General features: G+C 34.9%; 2 protein-coding genes across 2 annotated transcripts in view; one reads left to right on the top strand and one right to left on the bottom strand.

Annotated features, from left to right (window-relative positions):
• Positions 1-27,180, top strand: part of LOC148283550 (uncharacterized) — a 304,823-nt gene that overhangs the window by 179,763 nt on the left and 97,880 nt on the right. The gene's annotated exons all lie outside the window — the stretch shown is intronic.
• Positions 1-27,180, bottom strand: part of Lsm11 (U6 snRNA-associated Sm-like protein LSm11) — an 81,086-nt gene that overhangs the window by 46,935 nt on the left and 6,971 nt on the right. Inside the window, exon 2 of the mRNA XM_088243688.1 lies at positions 11,855-11,976. Within this exon, the coding sequence (XP_088099814.1) occupies positions 11,855-11,976 (122 nt within the window). The remainder of the gene's footprint in view (positions 1-11,854; positions 11,977-27,180) is intronic.

The raw sequence follows: 27,180 nt of genomic DNA, 5'->3' as shown, positions 1-27,180 counted from the left end.
GTCTGTGGTTTGTTGTAGCACGCCTCCGATTGCGTAATCTGAGGCGTCTGTCCACACTGACATCTTGCTGCTTTCCTCTGGGTAGCTAAGCTTAGTGGCGTTGATCAGCGAGTTCTTGACCTCTTCGAAATCGTGTGTAGTGACTTCGTTCCACTCTACTTTTCTGTTGTCATTCTTTTTTGCTCCCTTGAGGTAATCGTGTAGTCGTATCAATTTGTGTGCTGCTCGTGGTATGAATCTTCGGTAGAAGTTTCCCATGGCCAAGAATCTTCTCAACTGCTTAATGGTTTCTGGCTTGTTGAGGTTCGTGATGGCTTCCACTTTTGTTGGCGAGGGTCCGATGCCTTCAGCCGAAATTTCATAACCAAGAAATAACAGTGTTTTCTTGGCAAACTCGCATTTAGATGGGTTTACCACCATTCCATGATCTTGAAGTCGCTGGAACAAAGCTTTTAAGTGTTCCACATGTGTTTCTTCGTCTGGTGAAGCGATCAATATATCGTCGATATATGCGTGTACTCCTTCTAGACCTCTTGTGACTTCGTTGATGTGACGTTGGAATGTTTGTGCAGCGCATGATAGTCCGAATGGCATTCTTACAAATTCAAATAACCCGAATGGTGTGGTTATAGCTGTCTTTTTAATGTCAGTTTCATTAATTGGAATTTGGTGATATGCTCGTTGTAAGTCAATTTTGGAAAAAATTTTACCGTTAAATAAGTCATTGCATATATCGTGGATATGTGGCAAGGAATAACGATCAGGTACCGTCTGTGCGTTTAAGCTACGGTAATCGCCGCAAGGGCGATAAGTACCATCGCTCTTCTTCACCATATGCAATGGAGAGGCCCACTCACTCTTGGAGGGTCTACAAATACCTTGAGCCACCATGTGATCGAACTCTTGCTTCGCCTGCCTCAGTAGTTCTGGGGACAGCCGACGAGTCTTACACATAACGGGTTTGCCACGGGTATCTATATGGTGGATTGTGTTGTGTTTATCCAGCCCTGCGTATGGTTTATTGATATCTACTAGTTGTGGATACTTCAATATGAGTGAGTGGTAAATGTTGGTTTTGTCTGTTAATGATATGGAACATGTTATGTTGTTGTTTGTGGAGATGTCAAATGCTCTGACTATCTTGCCGTTTGTATTGTCTACTAACCGTTTGTTCCTAACATCTACTAACAGGTGGAAGTTGTGGAGAAAATCTGCTCCTATAATAGGGCGTGTCGTATCCGCTATTATAAACTTCCATGTAAACATTTGTTTACATCCCAGATTCAGTGTTACCGTGGTAACTCCGAAATTCTGGATCGTAGTCCCGTTCGCTGCATAGAGAATTAGCTTAGACTTTTCTCCATGGCGTTTGTGTAAAGATCTAGGAATTAATGATATTTCCGATCCGGAGTCAACGAGGTATGACACACCGGTATCACGATCTTTAACAAAGAGACGTGTTGTGTTGGTTGAATCAGCCGCCTCCGCTATGATTCGACCATCTAGTTTTTTGAAGCTAGATGCGGTTTAAATTCACATGGTGTGACGCATTTCTTAGCTTGATCGCCAAATTTTGTGTGGAAGTAACAAAGAATAGTTTTCTTGTTATTTCCGTTGGCCCTATAGCTTGTTTTGTTGAAATTGTTGTTGTATTTGTTGTTATTGAAATTGTTACTGCTGTTACTTGTTGTGTGTTTGAATCTATTGTTATTGTTGTTGTGACTATGCTGTTTGTTGATTGTGTGAAATAAACTCTCTACCTTATGGGTTAGAGCTTGTACGGACTGTTCTAAACTACAAATGTTATTTTTATTGTTGGTACCTACTACCGCTACATTATCCTGTGTGTACACCTGTATTAGGCGATCTGCTATCGTCGCTTGCCTATCCCAGTCATCTTCGCTTATGGCTAAATGCGCTTGGATCGTCTTGGGCAGTTGTTGTATCCACAAGTATTGCAACGTCGTTTCGTCTATTTGTAAACCTATTGCTAGCGTCCGCATCTCTCTAAGTAGGCTGGATGGGTTTCGATCCCCAAGCTGTAAGGAAGAAAACAGTTTTTCTCTCCTTCTGTCCTGTGGACAGCCCATGCGTTGGATTATAGCTTCCTTCAGCCTCGTATATTTTGCTCGGTTCGGTTCCATGAGTAAAATATCTGAAACTTGTTCTATGTGCGTTTGTTCAAGTTTTGACACTAAGTGACTATAACGTGCGTCTTCTGAAACTATGTTTGCCAACTCGAATTGTGCTTCTATCTGTTTAAACCAAAGTTCGATGTTGTTCACCCATAGCTGTGGTAGTTTAACGCTAATCCTATCCGTGTGGAACATGTTGTTTGCTGTGTTGATATTTGTCAAGTCAGTGTTGTCCTTGTTAGCCATTGTTTACAGTTTAAAAATATTCGTTTTTAAAAAAAAAATTCAGAAAAATGTATGTAATAATGATTACAGTATAAGTTAAAATATTGAAATAAAAGTATTCAATAATGAGTGTAGTTGTATTAAAAAGTTAAGTTTAAATTATTAGGTTTAAATTTAAATTTAAATTTAAATTTCAAACAAAAATATTTATTTTTTAAATGTCAGAGTCACTATTTGTTATGTATGTACTGTGCAAGTTATAGAAAAGAAAATTAAAAACAGAAAATTTAAATAATTATTTTACCATACGGCGGAACACATTTTCCAACTATTAGGTATTTGTATTCTCCAAGCCTGAGTGGTCCCCTCAATATTAATATTCCTTTTGATTGTCCGTTGTACAATATATCAAGTTTAAAAATGTTTATGGTAAAACTTCAAATCTGTAACACATAATAACATGCATAGCCTAGGTTAAAAATATAAACATATATAGTACAGTCACACAATATAATGTATATAGAAAAAAAGTATGGATACTAATGTCCACGTACTAAGTTAAACATTCGTCGGCTTAGCCGCCCGAATATCTGTTTGTTTGATAGTTTCAAGTTGTTTACAAAAATAAAATTTTACAAATTGCAAGTATTGTGAACGACTGCGCCAGCTGAAAAATATTTCCGATAGATTTCGCTGGTAAAAAAAAAAAACTTACTCCCGCAGTGCGTTCACAAGGAGAAAACTTTCGGATGCCTACGTCACGCTTGTCTCGCCATATAATATTTGTCAAAAATAATTATGTACCGGATTTTTGAAAAAAAAAAAAAAAAAAAAAAAACAAAATTTAAGAACTATAAATAACAATTATTTTCCGGTACCCTGTAAGTACCTCTACTCAATCTGGCACCCTATGTAAATGTTCGTGTGAATTGTTTGTGTGTTCGACTCAAGAAAAATAAAAAAAATAAAATTTATATGTGTTGTAGGAATGTATTACTCGGCGTGCGATTTTTGGTGAGCGAGTCGCTCGAACGTATTATATTATGTTTGTTTATAATAATTTTAGTTAAATTATGAATCACCTGTTTGAATTAATCCCGGCCGAGTAATATTGTTAAGAAATTAATCACAGTTTAATCAATTCACTAGTTACATTAATTACATTTACATTAGTTACATTTACATTGAAGATTGTTACCGACAGAAAAATTCACTCGATTCGCTCGGTCTTTGAAAAATCTAATTCTATTATATATTATAATTATTATAATATAATTCTATTATACTAAATTAATTAACCTTACAATAAGTTAACCTTGAAATAGATTAACCTTGATTAATTACAAATAACTTAAAAGTGCAATCAAATTAAAAATGAAATTTTAAATTTTTCATGTACCGACCGAAAAAAAGTAATTGTTGTACAATTTTGTCAAGCGAAGATATTTCTGTCTGAAATTTTGCGCAATTTTTATGGAATTTGAATGGGGTCACCGTGATTGATTGTTTAATGTTGTGTTTTCGTGTTCAAACGTCGGGGTATACCACTTTAGTGGATGTTGTTACCACCTTTATGTAGGCACCTAGTTGGTGGCCTAATTTTGTGATGTACAAAGTTATGTGGGTGCACAGAATGAGAGCAAGTAAAACAGGGTACTTACGTTTTACACAAAGATTTATTCACGAAACTAAACTACTGAAGCTAACACATTGAAAGAAGGATTCTAATAACTATATTAGGCAAAATAAAATGAAGTTGGTAAATCTAAATTGGCGGTAATTTTGTGCCTCGAAGACGCGTGCGGTGAGGTCGGAATCCGGTAGTTTTCTCTCAGCCGGTTTGGCCCGTTCGTACGCTCTACGTCGGCGTTCGGCAATGTTCGGCTCGTGCCGTCGTTGTCGACCCGCCACAAATATTTAAAAAAAGCACTGAATTTCCTCATCAAACATTACCATAGATTTTTTCATAAATAAAAAAAAATGACGATTTAGCCGGGACTCGAACCCCAGGCATTAGTTATAATATACCACGACGCGGACTAATTTCCACGTAATTTTCCCTTTTCCTAGCAGTTCACAATAAAGTTCTAGTGCCAACTCTAACGTATGAGAGCGAAGTATGGAATTGGAAAAATAATGATGAAAGGAGGTTAAATGCTGCCGAAATGCGATCCCTCGCGAATGTGTGGTAAAACGATGTATGATAGGTGCAAAAATGTCGAGATCCGTGAACTGTGTAAGGCTGAGACATGCATCATCGACGGAATCAAGAAAGGGGTGCTGCGTTTGCTTGGTTTGAACATGTAAAGCGAATGGACAGCGAAAGAACGGCTAAAAGGATCTCGATGCGAATGTTGATGAATGCAGAAAACGAGGAAGAACGAGAAAGACATGGCACGATCAAGTCCATCAAATAATTGAAGATGGACATGTCAAGAGTAGGAATAATCGGCGTGCGTGCATGAGATGTGTGAAAGAAGAGGAAGCCAGGTCTGTATGCAAAGACGGAGTGATATGGCGTTCTATCCTCTCTGCCTACACCTACGGGGAAACGGCGTGATGGTTTGTTCGTTTTCTATTTTGGGATTTTTTTCCTAAGAGTAGCGATCGCGTCTAAAATACTCATCCACGTTCTATGAAATGATTCGAAAAGCAAAAATCATTTTTTAAACAAATTTTCGTAGTAAGAACATATTTATGTACGCTGAAGTAATCAACTCTCAATATTTACTTCTCGACCGAATTCCTTTGTCAGTTTTATAAAGTATTCCGAATGCAAGATGGAGATTGTTTGTTATTACCGAAATAATTATACGAACGACCTTAATTCGTGTTTTTTGTTTTTATTAACTGCCCGGGATTGCCCGTGACTATTCAATGATACATTTTTTTACTATGCAGATGTATATTTTTTATATAGGAAAAGAATATTGATGTTTTTTCGCTTGTGCATTTTGGACGTTTCAAGAACGAAAACGATTTGATGGTTTTCGGTACTTAAATGTTTTTACATACTGCTGGCTATTCGGCGCTGATCAGCGCCCACCGGCTGGTCCAAGACAGGTTGAACTTACAATTATTTTATTGTAGAATACTTCTACGGCAAAAATAATTCGAAATTAGTCTGCCTCTGTTGTTGCGTCTGGTAGACACAATTATTTGTAAATTCTTCAATCGTCAGACTACACCGGGTCAGAAACAAGTACGGAGTATATTTTATGTATGTATGTATGTATGTATGTATGTATGTGTATGCGCATGGGTATATGTATGTGTGTATGTATGGATAAATATATGTTTATATATATATATGTATACATATGTATGTTTATATATACACGGTTTTTCAGGACCAGACCGCGAAACTTCAGAGGAACATTCTCCATGATAAGCTTTAAAAAAAATCCTAGCAATTTTTTTCTAAAAAGTCGTTAAAAAAATAAATAAATAAAGATATCAAAATGGAGTAAATCATTAATTTCTCGGACTAGCATCTCTCTCGCAAATTCCTACCCCTCCCCGACAAAAAATGCGATCAAAACGTATTTAACCAACGAAGCGATACGCACCAGACGCGGACAGTGGAAGCGGCTGGGTAGGAGAGGGGTAGGGGTTTGTAGAGGGACTGCTTGTCCGAGAAATTAAGGATTTCCTACATTTTGAGATTACATTTTTTTTTCTATAACTTTTTGTAAAAAAAACATTAGGATTTTTTCAAGCATACCATGAGAAATGTTCCTCTAAATTTTCGCGCACTGGCCCTGAAAAACCATGTATATATATATTTATTTAGATAATTTGTAGAGCGCCGTTTTTTGTGAAAATCACCTCAAGTCCGCTGTACAATAAATAAATATCCCACCATGTCTTGCAGCCACAGAGCGCATGGACGGTTGGGATTCTTGTTCCTCGTCTCCAATTATGATATACAGGAGCTAGATTACAGCACGTCTTGCAGCTACAGAGCGCATAGACAATAATAAATCTAGCCCCTATTTACATTTTATAATTTTTGAGTTTGTCCATATTTTTGTGGACAAGGACTGGATTCAACTCCCACTTAAACCAGCCATTGACAGGTCATAAGCCCTGTAGATGCCTAGACTTCTGTATTACCTTCTCTTAAATGTGCTTCATCTCTGTTGTAATATGTTTATTATAATTTCTTTATTTGACAATAAAGTTTAGAGATTTAGTGATATTAAAAAAATAAAAATAAAAAACAAATTTATAAAAAAAGAAGTTAGATTACAACAAGTCTTGCAGCTACTGAGCGCATGGACGGTTGGAATTCTAGACCTCATTTACTAAATTTGTATATTTGATAGTTGATAACGCTTACCTATTGAAGCTAGATTACTAATCGTCTTGCAGCTACAAAGTGCATGGACGAGTGAAATTCTGACAACTTAAAATTATCAAAATTCTGACAACTTAAAATTATCAATAAATTTACAAAAACACACATTGAGCATAATAGTAAATTTGTAAAGTGTTCGTGCTAAAAAGTAAACAATAAAAAACTAAACAGATAAAGCATTTCAACACGTATGTATGTGTGTATGTGTATGTATATATATGTGTATGTATTAACATGTGTATACTATATACTAGTAAGTTTGTATTTTTTTGTCTGTTCTTTCTTTTGACTTGTAAATAATGATTATGTATTAAAATGTAATTGCCTAGCTTGGGACGGGGTGTGTACCCTTGTTAGCTGGGGAAGTGTACAAAAAAAAATATGTAATATGACAATATGTGTAAATAAAATAAATCAAACATCGCGCGTGATAATTTAATTTGTCGGCGCTGATTTTTGGAGCGTACATATAATGCAACAGCCTATATTTAATAATAAATTAAAAAAAGCTTGTATCAAATCGTGACACAGTTAGTACTTCCGGATTTGGGTAAAAAAAACTTCGATTGCATTTGTGAGTCATTTTTAACCAACTCCAAGGATTAATTGATAACACATATTACAACAGATATAAAAAACATTCCTGAGAAGGGAAAATGGAAGATAACGAAGGCTCTTTTACAATTTGCAATTTTCTTTGGAGGTACAAAGTATGAAATTATGTGTCTGCATTCCGATAGTTAGAGCGCAATAAATAAATTAGGCGGTGATGCGATAATCGATTGATAAAAATAATCAAATAATAAAACGTAAAATATATCGATTATTTTTATTTAATTTATAAAATATACACGACACGCAGTGCAATTTACTTCACCAAAAAAATACTTAAAATTAATTGAATAAGACGTACATATAATCATCATTCCCTTTCTGCGTCTAATGGTGCATAGGGCATTGCACCAATACACAAATCGCAGCGTATCTTAAGCATTTTTCTTACATGAAGGTAAGATGATCAGTCTTACGCTTCAGGTGCCAGTCCAGGAACTGTGAAATATTTTGTGAAAACACCTTTTTTAAAAAAAATAAAAAAAACATTAGCATCTTATAATTTAGGCAAATATTGAAATTTTAGTGGCTATTTTCATCGAGTTGTAAATAACTCACTATATACAAAATGGAAATCAAGTTGTGGTAGAGTGGGGTTCGAACCGCGGACCTCTAATCGCAACCCGAGACCTTCGCATGGCAGGCAAACACGCCGACCACTACACCACGAGGCCGACAATGGGGCACTGAAACAATATATCATCATCATCATCATTCCCCTTTCCGCACCTTTTAGTCGTCGGACCGTACAGATGACCGTACAGATGTCGAACAGATGGAAGAGTTGAGGAAATGTGGATGTTCAAACATAGGCAGAATGGTGAATGTTCCAAGGTGTGTAAAGTGGCCACTTTAACCAGCCAATGACAAGTTATAAGTCCTGTAAATGCCTAGACTCCCATATTCCCTTCTCAAAAAAAATTTCCCTCTCTGTTGCAACAAATTAAGATATAAATATGTAGTGTATAAAACTGTCTTAACATTTTGTTAATTATCTCTGTTTATTAAGTTAGTCTTCTTTGTTTATTCTCAAATGTAAAAATATTTTTTAAAAACGTATATTGTTAATTGTTCTCGGCACGGGTAACCCCAGTGAGGTCACATTATTTTTATTTTTAATTATAGTTTGTAAGAGAAAAAATGTGAATACATAAAATATGTTTTCCTTTTCAGACAAATCGGAATCTCTTTATTTTCTAATACGTGTCTTAGTTTTCCAAAAGCTGCCCAACTCATTCCTATTCTTCTTGGCCGTTCCGCAGTTTGACTCTGCCGTTTGATGGTCCCAAGTATGCCCAGAACTCCCAAGAGGAATGCATTATAGCATATTTTTCCAAGTAGAGAGATGTACTTTAGAATGTTTTTTCGAAGGAAATCGAGGGCAGATATACTTTTCACGGATACAATCGAACATCAATATAATGCACAAGTAGAAAAAAATGTGTATCTGGAAAGCATGTTTTCAAAAAATGGAAGAGTAGAAAAGATGTTGAAAAAAGAGTGAATGCGGGCAGCAAAATGAACAGCGCACTAAGCACAGTAATTGTTAATAAAAATATGTCAATCGAAGCTAAACTGGCAGTGCACAACGGAGTTTTAGTCCCAACACTTATGATTGGAAGTGAAACACGGAACTGGTAGAGGAAGGATGAAAGCCGAGTGAACGCGGTTGAAATGGCATAACAATGAATGTAAACATTGATGGTAAAATTATTGAAAGGGTTGATGAAATGAAATACTTAGGAATTATTCTTGACTCCAGATTAAATTTAACATCACACTTTGAATATATACATAAAAAAATTTCAAAAAAGATTTTCTTCCTAGGAAGAATTCGAAAAAAAATAAATAAAAAGAGTGCAGAACTTATATACAAAACAATAATTGCCCCTCATTGGAACTATTGCTCTACTATATTATATTTAGCTAACGAGGGAGACATAAACAAGTTTGAAATACTACAAAATAGAGCAATGAGAATTATACTGAAAAAAAGCAAATATAATAGTGTTGAAAAAATGAGAAAACAATTGAACTGGATAGGAATAAAGAAAAGACTATTGTATAATGTATTTGTATTTATATATAAAATGTTTAATAATCTCATGCCAAAGTATTTTATAAGTGAAATTATATTAAATAGAAATGTACATAAATATAGGACAAGAAATAGAAATAGGATAAGACTACCACTTAAGAAAAAAACAAAATCACAAAATAGCTTAATGTATAAAGGGTTAAAACTGTATGATGAGATGCCTGAAAGTATGAAGAATGAAAGAAAACTTACGGATTTAAAAAAAAAATGTTATGTTTATTGTAATAATGTAGTTATGTAAGAAATATTTAATAAGTATTTGATATAATTGTAAATATATTAGTTAATATACAATGTAATATTAACTAACTTAAGTAAATAAATAAATAAATAAATAAATAAATGCAATGTATGACAGGGTTACGAATGATGAATTCAGGCGAGAGTGTAAATCTGAGTCAAGTATAATCGATAAGATTAAGAAAGGGTCTCTGAGATGGTTTGGTCATGCAGAATGAATGGACGACGAAAGAATGGTAAAACAAGTATATATGGCGAACGGCAACGTGAGACGAGGACGACCAAGGAAGACGTGGCATGATCAGATAAACCAAAATCATAAGTCTGGTCATGTCAAAAGCAGACAGAACCGAAGGGCATGTTTAACAAGATGTATGAATGTGGAAGAAGCTAGGAATTGTGCCAAGATAGACGCGTGTGGCGGTCAATTCTCTGGGAAACGGCGTGATGGTAGTAGTAGCAGCAATCGAATATTATGGTTGTAAAAATAATCTAACTATTCGATCATAACAATCGGTTATATGCGCCACTAAAATGAGCTATAACATGTTCTATAAGCGTCGGTTTGGGTCGTAAACACTCCCCATCTTCCGGGATACATGAACCTGCGGCGGTCAGGAAATATGGGAGCACTAAAGGTCTGTCGATAACTTTAACAGCAGCGCCCCGATTACAATGGAAAGTTAAAAGAGTTATCTTCGACTGTCTATAAAGAAAAAACGATATTTCTGTACGAAAATGAGTTTACAGTCGAACTTGGTTATTGCGAGGAAGATGGGACCGATTAAATTACCTCGTTACAAGCGTTACTCGTTATACCAGAGAAAGGTTTTGTATACAATCGCTATTGCACATTGTCACTCCTTTCTCAGTTCTGACCAAACGCTATTATTCACTTGCCATTACACCGTCAACAGATGCTGCTTCTCCATTTATTTTTGCATAAACAATATTGTGTCGATTTTTAGAACGATCTAACCAACCATTATTACATTTAAAACCTCGTTTCCAAATTGTTTTGCGAACTTTTCCGCTTGCGCCTTCAATATTGGTCCATCAATGGAAAATTCTGCGTTTCTTTGGGTACAAAACCATTGGAGCAATGCTTCATCGACATCAGTACGATCGCACTTTCTTAATTATTTTATGTCCGTGATATTATTTTCAAATGCAGACAAATAAACATCCTAAGTTTTCCACAAAGTTCACACTGTGGATGAAGATAGAGAAAACTTTGTACACATTTCTACATTTTTCGCACCACGTTCGATTTCACGAATAATTGCCACTTTTTCACGAATTAAGAGACACTTTCTCTTGTTAGTAGACATGTTTATATTTCAGAGGTAAGGTTTTAACTGATCTGGTCTAGAACTCATTTGATATCACCCACTTGTAATGTTTATTGTATATTGAAATAAGCATACAACATTAAAAAATCTTTAAAAAACCCGTACAAACCCCCGAAACAAGCATGTCATACACAAACTACAAAAGCACCCGTAAATTGTAACAATGTGCCGAACCGGCACTTACTAAGTTCACAAAGCTTGGATTAAAAAAAAAACATGTGTGTTCATTTTTCAATATTGTCGGCGAAAAATCCAATTAGGTACTTAGACACTTCCAAAGCTATCATAAACATAATCCGATCCCAACGCCCGGTGGTATTTATCCTTTACGTTAGCCGACCGTTTGGATTTCCTTATTTGGAGAATTGTAACCGAATATTCGTGGGATCTTTACTTTGCAGTATTTTACTGTCTGTACTGGCAACCGAAGCGTAAGACATGTAACAAAAATGAACCTAGAAACTCTGCAACTGATGATATGTTATAATATAATAAAAATTCAGTAATATTTCATTTCACATTAAAAATTAAGTACCCAGTGAGTTCAGTTTTTAAATTATGAATCATTGACCTAGCGGTATACTGTTCTGCGTTAAAATGATCAATCAGTGACCTAGCGGTACATTGTTCTACGTTAAAATTATCAATCAGTGACCTAACGGTATACTGTTCTGCGTTCAAATTATCAATCAGTGACCTAGCGGTATACTGTTCTGCGTTCAAATGATCAATCAGTGACCTAGCGATATATTGTTCTGCATTAAATTACTGGTTAATCCAGTAAAAAAAAAACAAATTATATCAATCGTGGCCTGTTTCATATTTGCCTTACCTTTATTTTTATGCATTTGTCCATACATGTCTTAAGCCGTCCAAGAGGACCAGTCTGATCTTCCATCCTCGTTAAAACATTGTCATATTCTGGTTTGGGTTTCCTTTCAAAGGTGATCAGTCCTAAAAAAACAAAAATGCATTAAAAAACGAAGCAAATACATGTGTGTTCAGTTTAGTTCAGTGCCGGAAATATGCGTGCAAGTGCTTGTGTTTGACCATGCCACGTCTTTTGCGGTCTTCCTCGTTGTTTGCATTCACCAACATGCGCATCATAAATCCTTCAGCATTTCTAATAACCGCCAACCCTCAGTCCATTCGCTCTGCATGTCTAAACTATCGCACCCCTTTCATAATGCTTTTAATGTCTTGTCTCAGCCTTGCTTTCTGCACGGGCCTTGACATTTGTGCACTAATCGTATATAATATTTTGGTAGCATTATACTCGTTAAAATTATTATGGATAACTTATACAGCGCCATTTTCGTAACATAACTCAAGGGCGCTTTACAGAGTGATTATATAAAGATATAAATTTAATTTTAGCTTTTTTAATTTAAGAAAAACAATGTACTTTGTCACCACGTGCTAACAATTTATTCAAATGATTTAGAGAAAAAGTGGGTTTTAAGTTTCTTCCCAAACATCACTTCACTCTCACAGTTTCGCACCTCTGCTGGGAGAGCATTCCATGCCGTAGAGCCTGCGATCGCAAACGCGCTTTCGCCGAATTTAGTGCGCTGTTTGCGTAGAGGTATAATAACTTTTCCTTTCGACGCAGATGTAGCTGATCTAAGCGTAAACGTCTGTCAGCTAGTTCATTTGGAATGCAGAGTTCCCTTAGATATTCTGGAGCAGAGTTGTGCAGTGACTTATACATAAGCCAACAGAGTTTGTATTCCACCGTCTGTGGAAAACGTAGTCAGTGTAATTCCCGAAGTAGTGAAGTGATATGAATGAACTTAGAGATTCCGAAAATAAGTCTCGCTGCGGCATTCAATACAGACTGTAGGCGAGTCATTTTATTCATTGGTAGACCTGCGTAGATACCATTACATTAATCGACTCTAGACACTACAAACGCATTTATTAATTGACGGGCGGCATCAACTGGCAAATTTTTGCGTATGCATTTAATCTGTCTCAGCTGGTAAAAGCATGAACTTATCGTTTTACTAATTTGAGCGTCAAGAGAAAGGTGAGAATCAAGGAAGACTCTTGTATAAAGAGTCAGTATCAGACCGATTGAGGTACTGCCTTAAAGTCATTTATGAAATCAAAAAAATCATTTATGAAACTTTTAAAACGTTAAGATATACCTCGCTCATTGAATCGATTATATCTTACGGAGTGCGTGTCTGGGGTCTCACCTTCCAGCCTCATCTGGGTAAAATTGAAGATATTCAGATGAGACTGATGAAGGGGATTGAACCAGATAGCGTAATTCGTGAGGCGAAACATATGGTCGAAGGTGTATATTTTAAATTCTGTAATGTCCTGCCTGAACCATCCCAGTAATAACCGAAACAAACCAAATTCTCTTGTAAGACATTTATGGCGTAGCCGAGATGCTATAAAGAAAACGAGAAAGTTTTTTTTGGGTGAAGTTAGTAGGCGCTACTCAGGGGCGATTTTGTGACGTTGCGAAATTTAGCGTCGGGTATTTACAAATATGCAGAGGGAAAAAATACGATCTCCAAACAGTGTTTGGACTGCGCCGTAGATTTTCTCTGCCTAAATCAAATGCTGACATATGCAACGACTAATTTTATCGCACCATTCACATTGTTTTTAGCACCCACCCCTCATTCATTATCTTCTTGTAATTCCATCTCTTTGCCCAGATTTATAGAAGGTAAACAAAAATACTACTTTACTAGGGTTTACTAGGGATGGAAAGACCGAGAAAGATATTGAAAGGAGGGTGAGCGCCGGGAACAGGATGAACGGTGCACTGAAATCTACTTTGGCAAACAAATGTTTATCGCAGGAGGCCAAACTAGCGGTTCACAACGGAGTTCTAGTGCCATCTCTAATGTATGGGAGCGAAGTATGGAATTGGAAAAATGATGATGAAAGTAGGTTGAATGCTGTCGAAATGCGATCCCTCAGACGAATGTGTGGTAAAACGATGTATGATAGGTGCACAAATGTCGAGATCCGTGAAGTGTGTAAGGCTGAGACATGCATCATCGACAGAATCAAGGGGTGCTGCGTTGGTTTGGACATGTATAGCGAATGGGCAGCGAAAGAACGGCTAAAAGGATCTACGATGCGAATGTTGATGGATGCAGAAAACGAGGAAGACCGAGAAAGACATGGCACGATCAAGTCCATCAATTACTTTTTTTTTTTTTAATGAAAAGAAATATTTGCGTTCTTATGATTTACCCAAATATTTAATTTTGAGGGCCATTTTTAACGAGTTGTAAATAACTCACTATTAGAAAATGGAATCGAGTTGGGGTAGAGTGGGATTCGAACCACGGACCTTTGGTCTGTGAGTCCGAGACACTAGCCACGGGACCACAACCCGATTACTGGACGAAGATGGACATGTCAAAAGTAGGAATAATCGGCGTGCGTGCATGAGAATATGTATGAATGTAGAGGAAGCGAGGTCTGTATGCCAAGATAGAGTGATATGGCGTTCTATTCTCGGCGTGATGGTTTGTTTTAGAAACAAAAATACAAACATTACCCCTCTAGATGAAAAGTGAATGTTTTTTTTACACACATTCAATGTTACATACTTTAAAATTATCTAACAAGACGCCAAGCAGAAAAAATAATGCTAAATCGAATTCTTTTGCGGGATCCGCCGAGCGAATAATGTTTGCAAAGCGCGAGAACAGCGACCATATAAAAAGAGGCAGATCATTTTATGCTGAATACATCAACAAGTTGGTGTAGTCGTGGTGTTTCTCATATTGTTCTTTGCTGGTGGATTAATTTGGTCGGGACCGGACAATACCCAACACTAACCTAGGACAACGTTCGGATAAAACATATACATACATACGTAGGTGTTCCTATGTAGCAAAGGCTCTACACTCTATCCGTCTGTTTTATGACCCGTTTGCGTGTGTTTGTGAGAAAATGGCCAGGGATGCCAGTATGAGAAAATGACAAATTAAAAGGGTGGATTTAAAATTAATTAGTTAATTAGTTAAGTTAATTGTAATTTTATAAGTATTGATTAATTATTACAGGTTTTATAAATGAGGTTAAAAAAATGTCCTCGAACTGACAAATAAATACTCGACGAATGTTGAGATCCGTACATTATGTAAGGCTGAGACAAGCATTATCGACAAAATCAAGAAAGGAGCTCTGCGCTGGTTTGGACATGTAGAACAAATGGACAGCGAAAGAACGGCTAAGAATATTTACAATGCGAATGTTGATGGATGCAGAAATAGAGGAAGACTGAGAAAGACATGGCATGAACAAATCCAACAAATACTTAAAGATGGACATGTCAAAAGTCGGAATAATCGGCGCGCGTGCATGAGAATATGTATGAATGTAGAGAAAGCGAGATCTGTATGCAAAGATAGAGTGTTGTGGCGTTCTATCCTCTCTGCCTATCCTTACGGGGAAACGGCCTGATGGTTTGTTGTTGTTGTTATTTGTTGTAAATGGATTGTTAGAATTATTTTAAAACGCCACAGGCCACAGCGATCTGTGCGTCAAAACTCAGAATATAAATTTATATGTAGACAGACAGCCCTAGCGTTTATTTTTTTATATATTATTTTATTTTATTTATGTATTGAAATCTACAGTCATATACAGTGATAAGGTTATAATATAATAAGTAATTAAAACTAGACTAAAAATGATCTCAAACTTATAGTTATCAATATACGAAATGTGACAAAAAATAATTAAATTACACAAGAATAGAATTTGGAAAACTATAAATAAAATGTTTGTACATATTTACCATCGTAAATATAAATAAAATGAAAAATGAATATTGTATTTACTCATCACTACTCACCCACGGTGACAATGCCTGCATGCTGTCGCTGATTTCCCCTTTGAATTTATTATTATTCAAATTGAAGATATCACTCGCATTGGCTCCAAAAATATTATTATATAAGTTGCATATTCTATAAATGCACGAAATATTCCGAAATTTAGAAGTGGTTTTAATGCATTCAGAGTAATTTAAACTCATTTAATCTGGGATTATGAAAGGATTTATAATTAATTGTCTGTAACAGGCGCACGGAGCATGATAGAAAAGGCACTTTCGCGGGTTTTTAGGTAAGTTTTTGCATTTATTTCCCATGGAAATATAAAAATTTAATTGGAGAATAATCCCTTAGATATTTATCAATTCTCCTCGGATATTTACCCTTAGACTAATAATGCGCCACTATAGTCTTACATACGGAAAAAAAGATTATTTAATTATTAACCAATTTTTGCAAACCAGTTGTAATAATATGCATGTTGTCTGTCCCTTACTAAAATACTTATGTGATCTTCTTATACCTAAACCTTGTAACAAATATTATAAAATTTAATTTTATTTATTTCGAATACAAACAGATGTACGGGTTAAATGAATATTGAAAAAAAAAGCTACATAAAATGTATACATAGTAGGGCCTGCCATCCAATTATATGTATTCACTAAATAATACTGTAATAAAGCGACGACCGCTTGAAGTTTAAACTATATAAATAGTAAATATACTATTTATTAAAATAAGATAAATATGAACAAAACAAGGAGATAGTGGAAAGGAAAAGAAGGAAATTGATAAGGAGCGGTAAAGGATGATTGAAGGAAAGTGAGAGTGGAAAATTGCATTTGATTTAATGATTAAATGAATTATGAATGAAGAGCATGAATCAAGCCTATTAATTCTCTTCTGTACATATTGTATGGAGTGTTAAATATATCAAGACTTTTAAATTTTTTGTTAAATGTTTCACATGTACGAGGGATCGTAGAATGTTTCCGATGATTAGTTTTAAATTTACGAATATAGAAAATATCAGAGAGTCTAGTTGGCCTGGAGGGGACACGGTAAGCAAGTAGATTAATGAGTTCCGGGGAATCGAATTTATTATTGACAATTTTATAAAGAAGGATCTGATCAAACATATCTCTTCTGTGCTAATGAATCAAGGTTATATATTTTAATGAAGCTAAATAATTTGAAAAATGCAAATGAAATTTGCATTCCAGTTTTTTCAGGAATTTTTTTTGAACACTCTCGATTCTTTTAATATTTAATTTATAAACAGGAGACCAGATAGCAGTGCAATATTCAAGATGGAGGGCGTACGTATGTTATGTAAAGCAATATAAATGAACCTATTTTTTTAAAAGATTTACTGAGCCGCATGATAAATCCAGTCATTTATCAATTTTAAAATGTTGTTAACAATTTACCAGTCGTAAAGATGCCTTCTTAGGCGAAAGCGCTCGTTGGTCAAAAAAAAAATAAAAGCGAAACTAAACCAAGAAGTTTTATTGATATTTTTTTCTAAATCATTAAATCTGGATTCTTTATTCGTTTTTCTTTGTTGTGATAAATGGGTTTATGACGTATGCGTTGTGGAAACCCTGTTTTTCGCCAATAACCAAGAGAGCGGAGAAATGGTTTCAAGAAATGTGGAATTAGGTGCAGAAACGCTTCTACTTTGGCGGAATGCATTTTACACTTAACATTAATTTTCCTCAGAAGTTTAACATTGTAAGAACTCGCATGTTACAACAAAGATGAAGAACAATGTTTGATTATGTCCAAATGCTTGCAGACTGGCTGGATTTCCTTCCTAGGGAGTTGTTCATATTTAAATTTATTTCAACAGAGAGGGAATTTTTTTTTTTTTTTTTAAACCAGCCAGTGAAAGGTCATAAGCCCTGTAAATGCCTAGACTTCCATATTCCCTTCTCAAAAATTTTCCCTCTCTGTTGAAATAAATTTAAAGATGAAGAACATGTTAGAAAACGATATAGGAAAAGAAAGCATGATAAAGATAACTAAAATCGGGTTGTAGTCCTGTGGCTAGTGTCTCGGACTCACCGACCAAAAGTCCGTGGTTCGAATCCCACTCTACCCCAACTCGATTCCATTTTCTAATAGCGAGTTATTTACTCGTTAAAAATGGCCCTCAAAATTAAATATTTGGGTAAATCATAAGAACGCAAATATTTATTTTTTTATAAAAAAAATAAATATTTAATTATCGACATCTTTATACATATAATTCTTCAACACGTAGGTATGTATGTGACTAAACTCCTAAACGGCTGGACCGATTTTGATGAAATTTTTTGTGTATGTTTTGAGTGGATGCCTGGGTGGTTTAGATTCACAATTGAACGTAGTTATGCAGAAAGCAGCCAGTCCATAATTTTGAAATATGTCAATCGTAGCCAAACTGGCAGTGCACAGCGGAGTTTTAGTCCCAATACTGGAACTGGCACAGGAAGGATGAAAGCCGAGTGAACGCGGTTGAAACACGATCTCTTTGACGAATGTGTGGGAAATCAATGCATGACAGGGTTACGAATGATGAAATCGGGCGAGGGTGTAAATCTGAGTCAAGTATCATCGATGAGAATAAGAAAGGGTCTCTGAGATGGTTTGGTCATCTAGAACAAATGGACGACGAAAGAATCGTAAAACAAGTATGTATGGCGAAAATGAACGGTAACGTGAGACGACGACGACCAAGGAAGACGTGGCATGATAAGATAAAGCAAAATCTTAAGTCTGGTCATGTCAAAAGCAGACAGAACCGAAGGACACATGAATGACAAAATGTATGAATGTGGAAGAAGCTAGGAATAGAAAAGACAATAGATCCTGTTTACTGCATACGAAAATAAAATAGGGACGAGTTTGAGTGTGGGTATCGTCTATTGTCTTGTTAACCTTAATAATAAGTTAAGGAATGCTATCTTTGTTTACTTTTTTATATTTTACTTTTTGTGCTGTTACATGTTCACTTAATTGCCATACTTACTAGTTCTTTGCTCAATGTATTATTATTGCGTTTCTCAAAATTATTTTTTATTATTAACCTTTTAAAATCATTCTTATATTGTTGAAATTCCATTTGTCGATGCGTTTTGAAGCTGCAAGACTTTTTGTGATGTTAGCTATCATATTATGTAAATGTTATCAACTATCAAATATCTTAATTTAGTAAATGGGGGCTTGAATTTCAACCGTCCATGCGCTCAGTAGCTGCAAGACTTGTTATTATCTAAATTCCAATATTATAAATCTGCTTTTTATTTCGTTTTTAAAATATCACTTAAACTCTAAACTTCATTGTCAAATAAAAAATTTAAAAATAAAAATGTAAATAGGGTCTAGATTTCTTATTGTCCATGCGCTCTGTAGCTGCAAGACGTTCTGTTATCTAGCTCATATATATCATATCATAATTGTAATATATCATAATTGGAGACGAGGAACTAGAATCCCAACCGTCCATGCGCTCTGTAGCTGCAAGACGTGTTGGGATATTTATTTATTGTACAGCGCCCTTGAGGTGATTTTCACAAAAATGGTGCTATATAAATAATCCAAACATTATGCCAGGATAGAGGTGTGCGGTGGTCCATTCTCTCTGCCTACCCCTACGGGGAAATGGCGTGATGGTGGTAGTAGTCGTAGTAGCGATATTGGTGTTATCGGGTGCAGTAAAGTCGATTTTATGTTCTGCTAAAAACAGCCAGATCAGCTTCGTACAAAAAACTGTAATAATCACCTTATGAAAATAGTGACTATCACAAAAAAACAGCATTTCTCTATTTGCAAAAAACACCCACAGCACTAGAAAAATCTTACGGTACTTTAAAAATCATTAAAATTGGTCAAATACATAATAAGATTCTTGTTTGTAATGTAAAAAACCTACTGTATTCATTGCTCATCATTTGTCAAAGTCAGAAACATTCCAACTGTTGGGTAGATTTGATTATTCGCTCGTTTCATAAAGGTGCTATTATCTCAGTTTCACTTTTCTATGGCTGGCTGCTTTCTGCATAACCATGTTAAATTGTCGTCGATCTTTTAAAAACGCGTATATAGTTTTTGGTCGAAATTGAGTAATGAACATTTTAGTAAAAATCAGTTATATTTATGAAATAAATGGGCATCATACTGTCTTAAAATATTTTTATAAAAACCAGCAAAATACAGTAAGTATTTTTTTTTAAATTATGTTCAAAGGCGAAAATTTTCCAAACCAAATCGTAAATAAAGCCTAGAAAATTCATACAAATACATTTTACAAAAAATATAATAATAACGTATCCCAAACTCTATGAGGCCAAGGGCCCTGTGTTGAGTTGGGATACAACATAATGGAAAGTGGAAGCACGTACATAATTAAATAAAAGCAAAAAAAAAAATTAAATATTATTACTCAAACATGCATATATTTCAAAGGGCATCTGGACAACACGCTTAACAGTATATAAATCTATGAAATATCTCTCAGCAGTTTTTTTTTGCAATGGTTTCTTCCCTTAGACAAAATCCAGACCTGTACACTCCTAAAATGGGTTTCGTTTTGGAGAATTTAATATGTTTATCCAGAACATTGAACACTCTTGTGACCACAAAAGAGAAATTACTCTGAGCATAGGTCGTACGTGTTTTTGGAATTAAATAATTTAAATTACAGGAAAATCTCATACGAGCATTCTGCTGGGATCTACTCTTGTAGCCGCATGACCAGAAATGTGTCAATGACTCTTTTTTAAAAAGTTGTCTAATTTCCAGGACCTTCATGAATTGGAACAATGTCTCAGATGGGAAAGTGAGGGGACAACGCAGCATCACTCTTAGTATTAATTTTTGTACGTTTATTAGGGGGTTCATGATAGACGCAGTGCAACCTCCCCAGCCCACTATACCAGAGGTTGCTACTGACCGGAAAAGAGCAAGATACGCCTTTTTGAATGATGGACGACGAATGGGATCCAGTAAACTAGTAAACTGGTGATATTGCACTCTTTTAAAAAAAAAATGATTTGGGCAACAGCAAATCACACAATGACGATACGAAAAGATTGAAATGTCAAATGTCCCTTATACCCGTATGCAGAGACAAAACTTAAGGTGAGGAAAGTACATTCTATTGTCTTCACCTTCGGGTTATTCTCCGCATTTGATATTAGAATGTACTTTCCTCACCTTAAGTTTTGTCTCTGCATACGGGTATAAGACAATTATTTACATAAAAATAAGAAATTTATACTTTTTTTCATGAAAAACATCAAATGAATAATTTTTTTATTCGATCAATTTACATTGATCAATTTGTCCCATCATTAGCATTTTTGCAAAATGGTGGTTATTCGTGCTATAACTTAAAATTGAAGTGGAATCACGTTGTTTTTGGACACTTGTTATTTGTTTTATTAATAAGATAAATGGTAGAATAGATGAGGTTTTTAATTTTTATTTTCGATCTTAATTTTGATTTCTCCAATTGAGGACCGCGTTATTATTCAGGAGAGGATTTTTCGTGATTCGCGTCAAATCGCGTGAATAATCTTTCTTTAAAAAAAAACATCGCAACTAAGCCTGAAGGCAATGTAATTTATAATTTATTTACAGTTTATCATTTTCTTTTATATTTTATATTTAAATACACGATAAAATATCGTGTTTTTAATCAATTTGATTTGTTTCCTTTTGTGTATAATATTTCACGCAATGATGTATATTAACAAGCAAAACAAAGATCACTCGCGCCGTTTCCCCGTAGGAGTAGGCAGAGAGGATAGAACGCTATATCGGAAAAACGGGAAACCGTGAATAATAAAAAATAATAAAAAAAGAGAAGCTTTAGTTTTGCGATGTCGGTAAGGTGTAACACACTGATGAGTTTTATTAAGAAAAGCGTATGAAAGTGTTAGAACCAAGAGAGAGAGTGACAGACACCTGTTTGATCGTAACCTACACAGACGCAAAATTTCATAATATAATTCACATCGGGTGTGTGTTAGTACTTTCTCCATGTCGAGCATCGAACAGAATTGCCGTGCAAAACGCGCACAAAAAACCACACCACGACCAAAAAGGTCAAAAGCAAAAGCCACGAGAAAAAACGCACATCACTCATTCAACAACCCTTTTTACTAAGTGATTTTACTATCTTTCATTCCTCGACGTTGCAGTTCGGGCCTATGCACCCGTAATCTTCGGCGAGTTCGCCTGAATTTGCGGCGAGTTAAACAGAGCCACCGAGTAAGAATTTGTATGATGTGTTTTGGTGGTGTGTCGTTTGCATGTGCCCTTTTTGCGAAACGCTGATCGGCTGGCGATTTTTTGCACTGATAAATGTACAGGCAATGCACCCTGTCTTCGGTGGAACTAATTTGCAGGACAGTAGTGTTATTACGCAATATTGAAAAGGGATCGGAAAATAAAAAATGCATTGAGAATATTTTAGTATTAGAGTTTCACCCCGAAGGGAGTTTATTAAGATTGATATAATTATTTCATCACATTCTGCAGTTATTATTAGTTACTTAAGGAGGGAATTAGATAGACAGAAACATTAATCCAATTAAATATCACGTGATAAAAATTGGTATTCATGATTTTTTATAGGTCAGGAACCTTCGAGCAATGGGCTCGATATTAATATCTTAAATATAGTTTCGCTGATGTGAAAGATGTCGCTCTCCGAAGTGATCATATTCAGCCGCCTGACTGCTCTTCTTATCGGCATGACCAGGCGAGTTGCTTCTGGAAGCCAGGAGGTAAAACAGCCCGGATTATAAAAATTGGTTATCTCTAAAATGGATGATTTTTACGCATAAACAAAAAAAAATTAAATACAATAAATTTTTAAACTTTATTTTTGCTGTTTTAAACAATTTACACTTCGTCCTTACAGCATTTAAAATTTACGACGGCAAATTGTATATTTACATATTATATTACATTTTTTTTTATCGTTTCGTATGTTTACTAGGGATGGAATGATTGAGAAAGATATTGAAACGAAGGTGAGTGCCGGGAACAGAGTGAACGGTGCACTTACATCAACCTTGGCAAATAAATGTTTGTCGCAAGAGACAAAATTAGTTCACAAGAGTCCTGGTCCCGACCTTGATGTATGGGAACGAAGTATGGACTTGGAAAAACAGTGATGAAAGTAGGCTGAATGCTGTCGAAATGCGATCTCTCAGGCGAATGCGTGGTAAAACCACGTACGATGGATGCACAAATGTTGAGATCCGTACATTATGTAAGGCTGAGATAAGCATTATCGACAAAATTAAAGAAAGGATCTCTGCGTTGGTTAGGACATGTAGAGCGAATGGACAGCGAAAGAACGGCTAAAAATATTTACGATGCGAATGTTGATGGATGGATAAAAATTGTAAGAAAATATTCCTAGCAGTTTTACTAGATACAGAAATACCTGTCGCCGACATTATATTAATACAATATTTTTAAAAAGCCTTAAATATGTGTGCTTTTTAATTTTGCGTAAAACTTTAGTGACTTTTAATTTAAACTTTTAACTTTAATTTTAATTTGAACTTTTACGTTTGCTTTTAATTTTATCTTATGATTTTAACTCTTAATTTATACTTATTCATATGTACATCTACTACCAGCATTTGATTAATTATTGTTGGTTATGAATTTTTAAAAAGAAATATAAATGTTGATGAAAGCAGAGAGAGAGGGAGGAAAGTAGAGTTGGAGCTATACAATGTCTTCTCCCTTTTATGTACTTTTTATTTAATATTCAAATTTAAACTTTTTTAGAATTTAATTGTTTTTCCCCTCTCCCCCTGCATTCATAATAAATTAATGTGAAATCTGTAATTGCTCTTACTTTTTTATTGTTCTTTTGTACCTTGTATTTATATAAAGACTGTATGATTTCCTTAATAAATAAATACATAGACATATTTTAATCATCATTATTAACTTAATTCATTCAGTTTGTCGTTAAAATTAAATTTGTTTTAATATTTAACATAAAAAATTAGAAAACTTTCCTATATATTTAAGTATGTACGTAACATCTTATCTCTAATTAAACTCAAACAACTATATTATATTTTATGTAACTCAATTATAACTTGTGGCATAATAGGATGGGGAGGCACTAATAAATCAATATTAAAACCTCTCGAATCTGCTCAAAAATATTTTTTTTCAATCAAATCATTTTTTAAAAAGCCCTTCAGGTACCCCAGCGTCAAGTTGTTCGAGGAATTCGATATATTACATATAAGGGAATTATATATATCTAGAATAATTATGTTTGTGAAAGCAAATTACTCTAATAAATCCCAAAGGGAACACTCCCACACTACCAGAAGTCAAAGTAGAGGATGGGTCACGAGGTCTACCACATTTTCTGAATTCGGATTTAGGTAGAGAAAAAAAAAAACTGATTTAAAATTGTTGCAACAGAGAGGGATAACATTTTTGAGAAGGGAATATGGGAGTCTAGGCATTTACAGGGCTTATGACCTGTCATTGGCTGGTTTAAGTGACCACTTTACACACTGTGTAACATTCACCATTCAGCCTATGTTTGAACATCCACATTTCCTTGACTCCTAAATTAAACCAAATTCAAATATGAACAACTCCCCAGGGAGAAAATCCAGCCAGTCGGCAAGCATTTGGACATACTCAAAACATTGTCAAAAAAATTACTAAAAAACATTATCAAATAATAAATGGTATATTTAAATATTGCTTAATCTATACTAAATTAACTAGTAGGTTATGTTGTTTATTTTTGCATAAAAATGTCTGCCTTAAAACAGGTTGTACCTGGTTAGGTAGACTAGACATAATCCAGAGAAATCTATTACCTAAGTATGTATGTAGTAGATAAAGGAATTGTATTTTTTTTGTTAATAAACCATGATTATATTATTATTATATATTTATCAAAGTCAAGAGCTTTTCTACGCGCTGTCTCATTTTGACGGCAGCGGCGTCGCCACGTTGCCCCGTGGTTCTTGCACTTGCAGTTTGTATGCGTCTGTGTGCAATTGCAGTTCGGGTTCGACGCCCGGGGAGGGCGGTGACCCGTGGGTGCCCCCCCTCTCCCCCGCTGCCGCTCGGCTAGCCCATCCCGCTCGCACACCGCGAGGGAATACCTTACTCACTAGTTGGCGGGAAGGAGATTCATCTTCCGAGCCCGCCACGTTCCATTTGACAGATCGGGTGTACGAATCCGGAAAGAATCTGACAGGTGGGAATTCGAATTTCAAAGTTCGATTATGAAATGTGTTATATTCTTAATTTAAATCAGTTATGTTCAAATGAAGGCAGCAGAAATATAAATAATCTTTGAGTTCGGTCATATCACTGCTCTACTTCAGGAATTAAACTGGCTACGTTTTCCACAGAGGGTGGCATACAAACTCTGTTGGCTTATGTATAAGTCATTGTACAACTCTGCTCCGGAATATCTAAGGAAACTTTGCATTCCAGTAAATCAATCACAAATAACTATCGACGTGCTTAAAAACATGCTAAGCATTTGAGCGATCACAATAAAAAAAAATGAACACGCTTAAGTTATCGCAGTCATAAGTCAACGCGTGTGTAATCTCTAAGTCAACGCTCGTGTCGGTTTGTTTTTTGTTTCCCTCGTAAATAAATACAGTTCACTGGCGAAAAATCGGCGTTTACTATAAAAAATAATACAATATATTGCATTTGCAAAATACTAAGGAGTATCTAATACAAAAAAGTGAAAATTTAATTACGATTACTACTGCGACTGCTTTTCTTGACATTTGGCTCGCTAAGCGCCGGGTGAATGCAATGAATAGCGTGATAAATAATAAATAAAAATAGCAGTATTGGAATATTTTTCATATTTACACCGGTGAAGTTCAAATATGTGATTGCGCAGCAGGATTATACGTCGCGAAACGTAAATATTTTGACATTTAATATTAGGTATTCACGGATGTTGCATTGTGATCGCGAATACGATAAACAACCATGGTGAGAAATTGTTTTCACGTCGCTTATTAGCACATCGATAGTTATTTGTGATTGAGCTACAGGAGAATTAACTGACTTATGTCTTACGCTTAGATCAGCTAAGCCTACTTTAAGGGGAACAGTTATTATACTCGTACCTCTAAACTATGAGAGTGAAGTGATGTTTCGGAAAAAAACTTAAAACCCACTTGTTCTCTAAATTATTTGAATAAATCCGTAGCATGTGATAACAAATTAAATTGTTCTACATAAATTACAAATTTTAAAAGTTAAAATTAAATTAGTTTATTTTCAGAATCACTTTTTAAAGTGCTCTTGGGGGTATTATATTACGAAAATGGCGCTTTATAAGTTATCTATAATAATAATTTATGTGGGTATGTAAACATAGGAAGAAAAAATCTCTGAAAGGAGAACTCCCACATTCTAGATAACTACATCACTCCTAAAAATAGCATTAAATACTTTTTAAAAAAATATAAAAGAAAATATGTTGTAATACGAAAGAATAATAAAACAAGTAAATATGGCGAAAATAAACGGCAACGTGAGACGAGGGCGACCAAGGAAGACAAGGCATGATCAGATAAACCAAAATCTTAAGTCTGATCATGTCAAAAGCAGACAGAACCGAAGAACATGTATGAATGTGGAGGAATGTATGCGATAGACGTGTGTGGCGGTCCATTCTCTTTGCCTACCCCTACAGAAAAATGGTGTGATGGTAGTAGTAGTACTAGTAAATATGTTACAAAAAGTTACAAAAATAATTTTAAAAATATGACAAACAGCACTCTCTTAATACCCATCCACAATTTCTCTTTCTTCTCTAACTCATATAATGTCCATGCGGCTCGACTGTGGAATCATCTCCCATCCACCATCAAAGATGTCACTACAGTATCTCTGTTTAAATCACGTCTGAAGAAACATCTCCTTTCTCTACCTTGATCTCTCCTTCTTTCCCGTTTCCTATTTTTTCCTTTTCCCCATTGAGTAATGGTATTGACTTAAGATAAATTATGCACAATTACATTTATTTATATTTTTATTTATCTTTGTTTTTTTTTTCTGTTGAAAATGTTTTGTAACTTGAATTATGAAAATAAAACTTTTATTTTATTGGTTGGTTGTAAGAAATTGTCATTTGGCATTATGTACACGAATTTAAATAAACAAAAAATAAAAAAAACAAAGAAAAAAAGTACAAAAAACATCGGTACAATAAATTTGTTCTTACTTTCTTTAATTTGATTTTCTTTTAAACTAATTATAAAATAATGTTTTCTAAATAAAAACGATTTAAGCCATTTGAGTCGATTGT

The sequence above is a fragment of the Micrasema longulum genome, unplaced genomic scaffold (assembly GCF_059751315.1).
Source record: "Micrasema longulum isolate JH-2025_06_02 unplaced genomic scaffold, ASM5975131v1 h1tg000224l, whole genome shotgun sequence".
Classification (NCBI taxonomy): Eukaryota; Metazoa; Arthropoda; class Insecta; order Trichoptera; family Brachycentridae; genus Micrasema; species Micrasema longulum.
The sequence above is the reverse complement of the archived record's forward strand: the minus strand, read 5'-3'. Positions and strand labels throughout refer to the sequence as shown.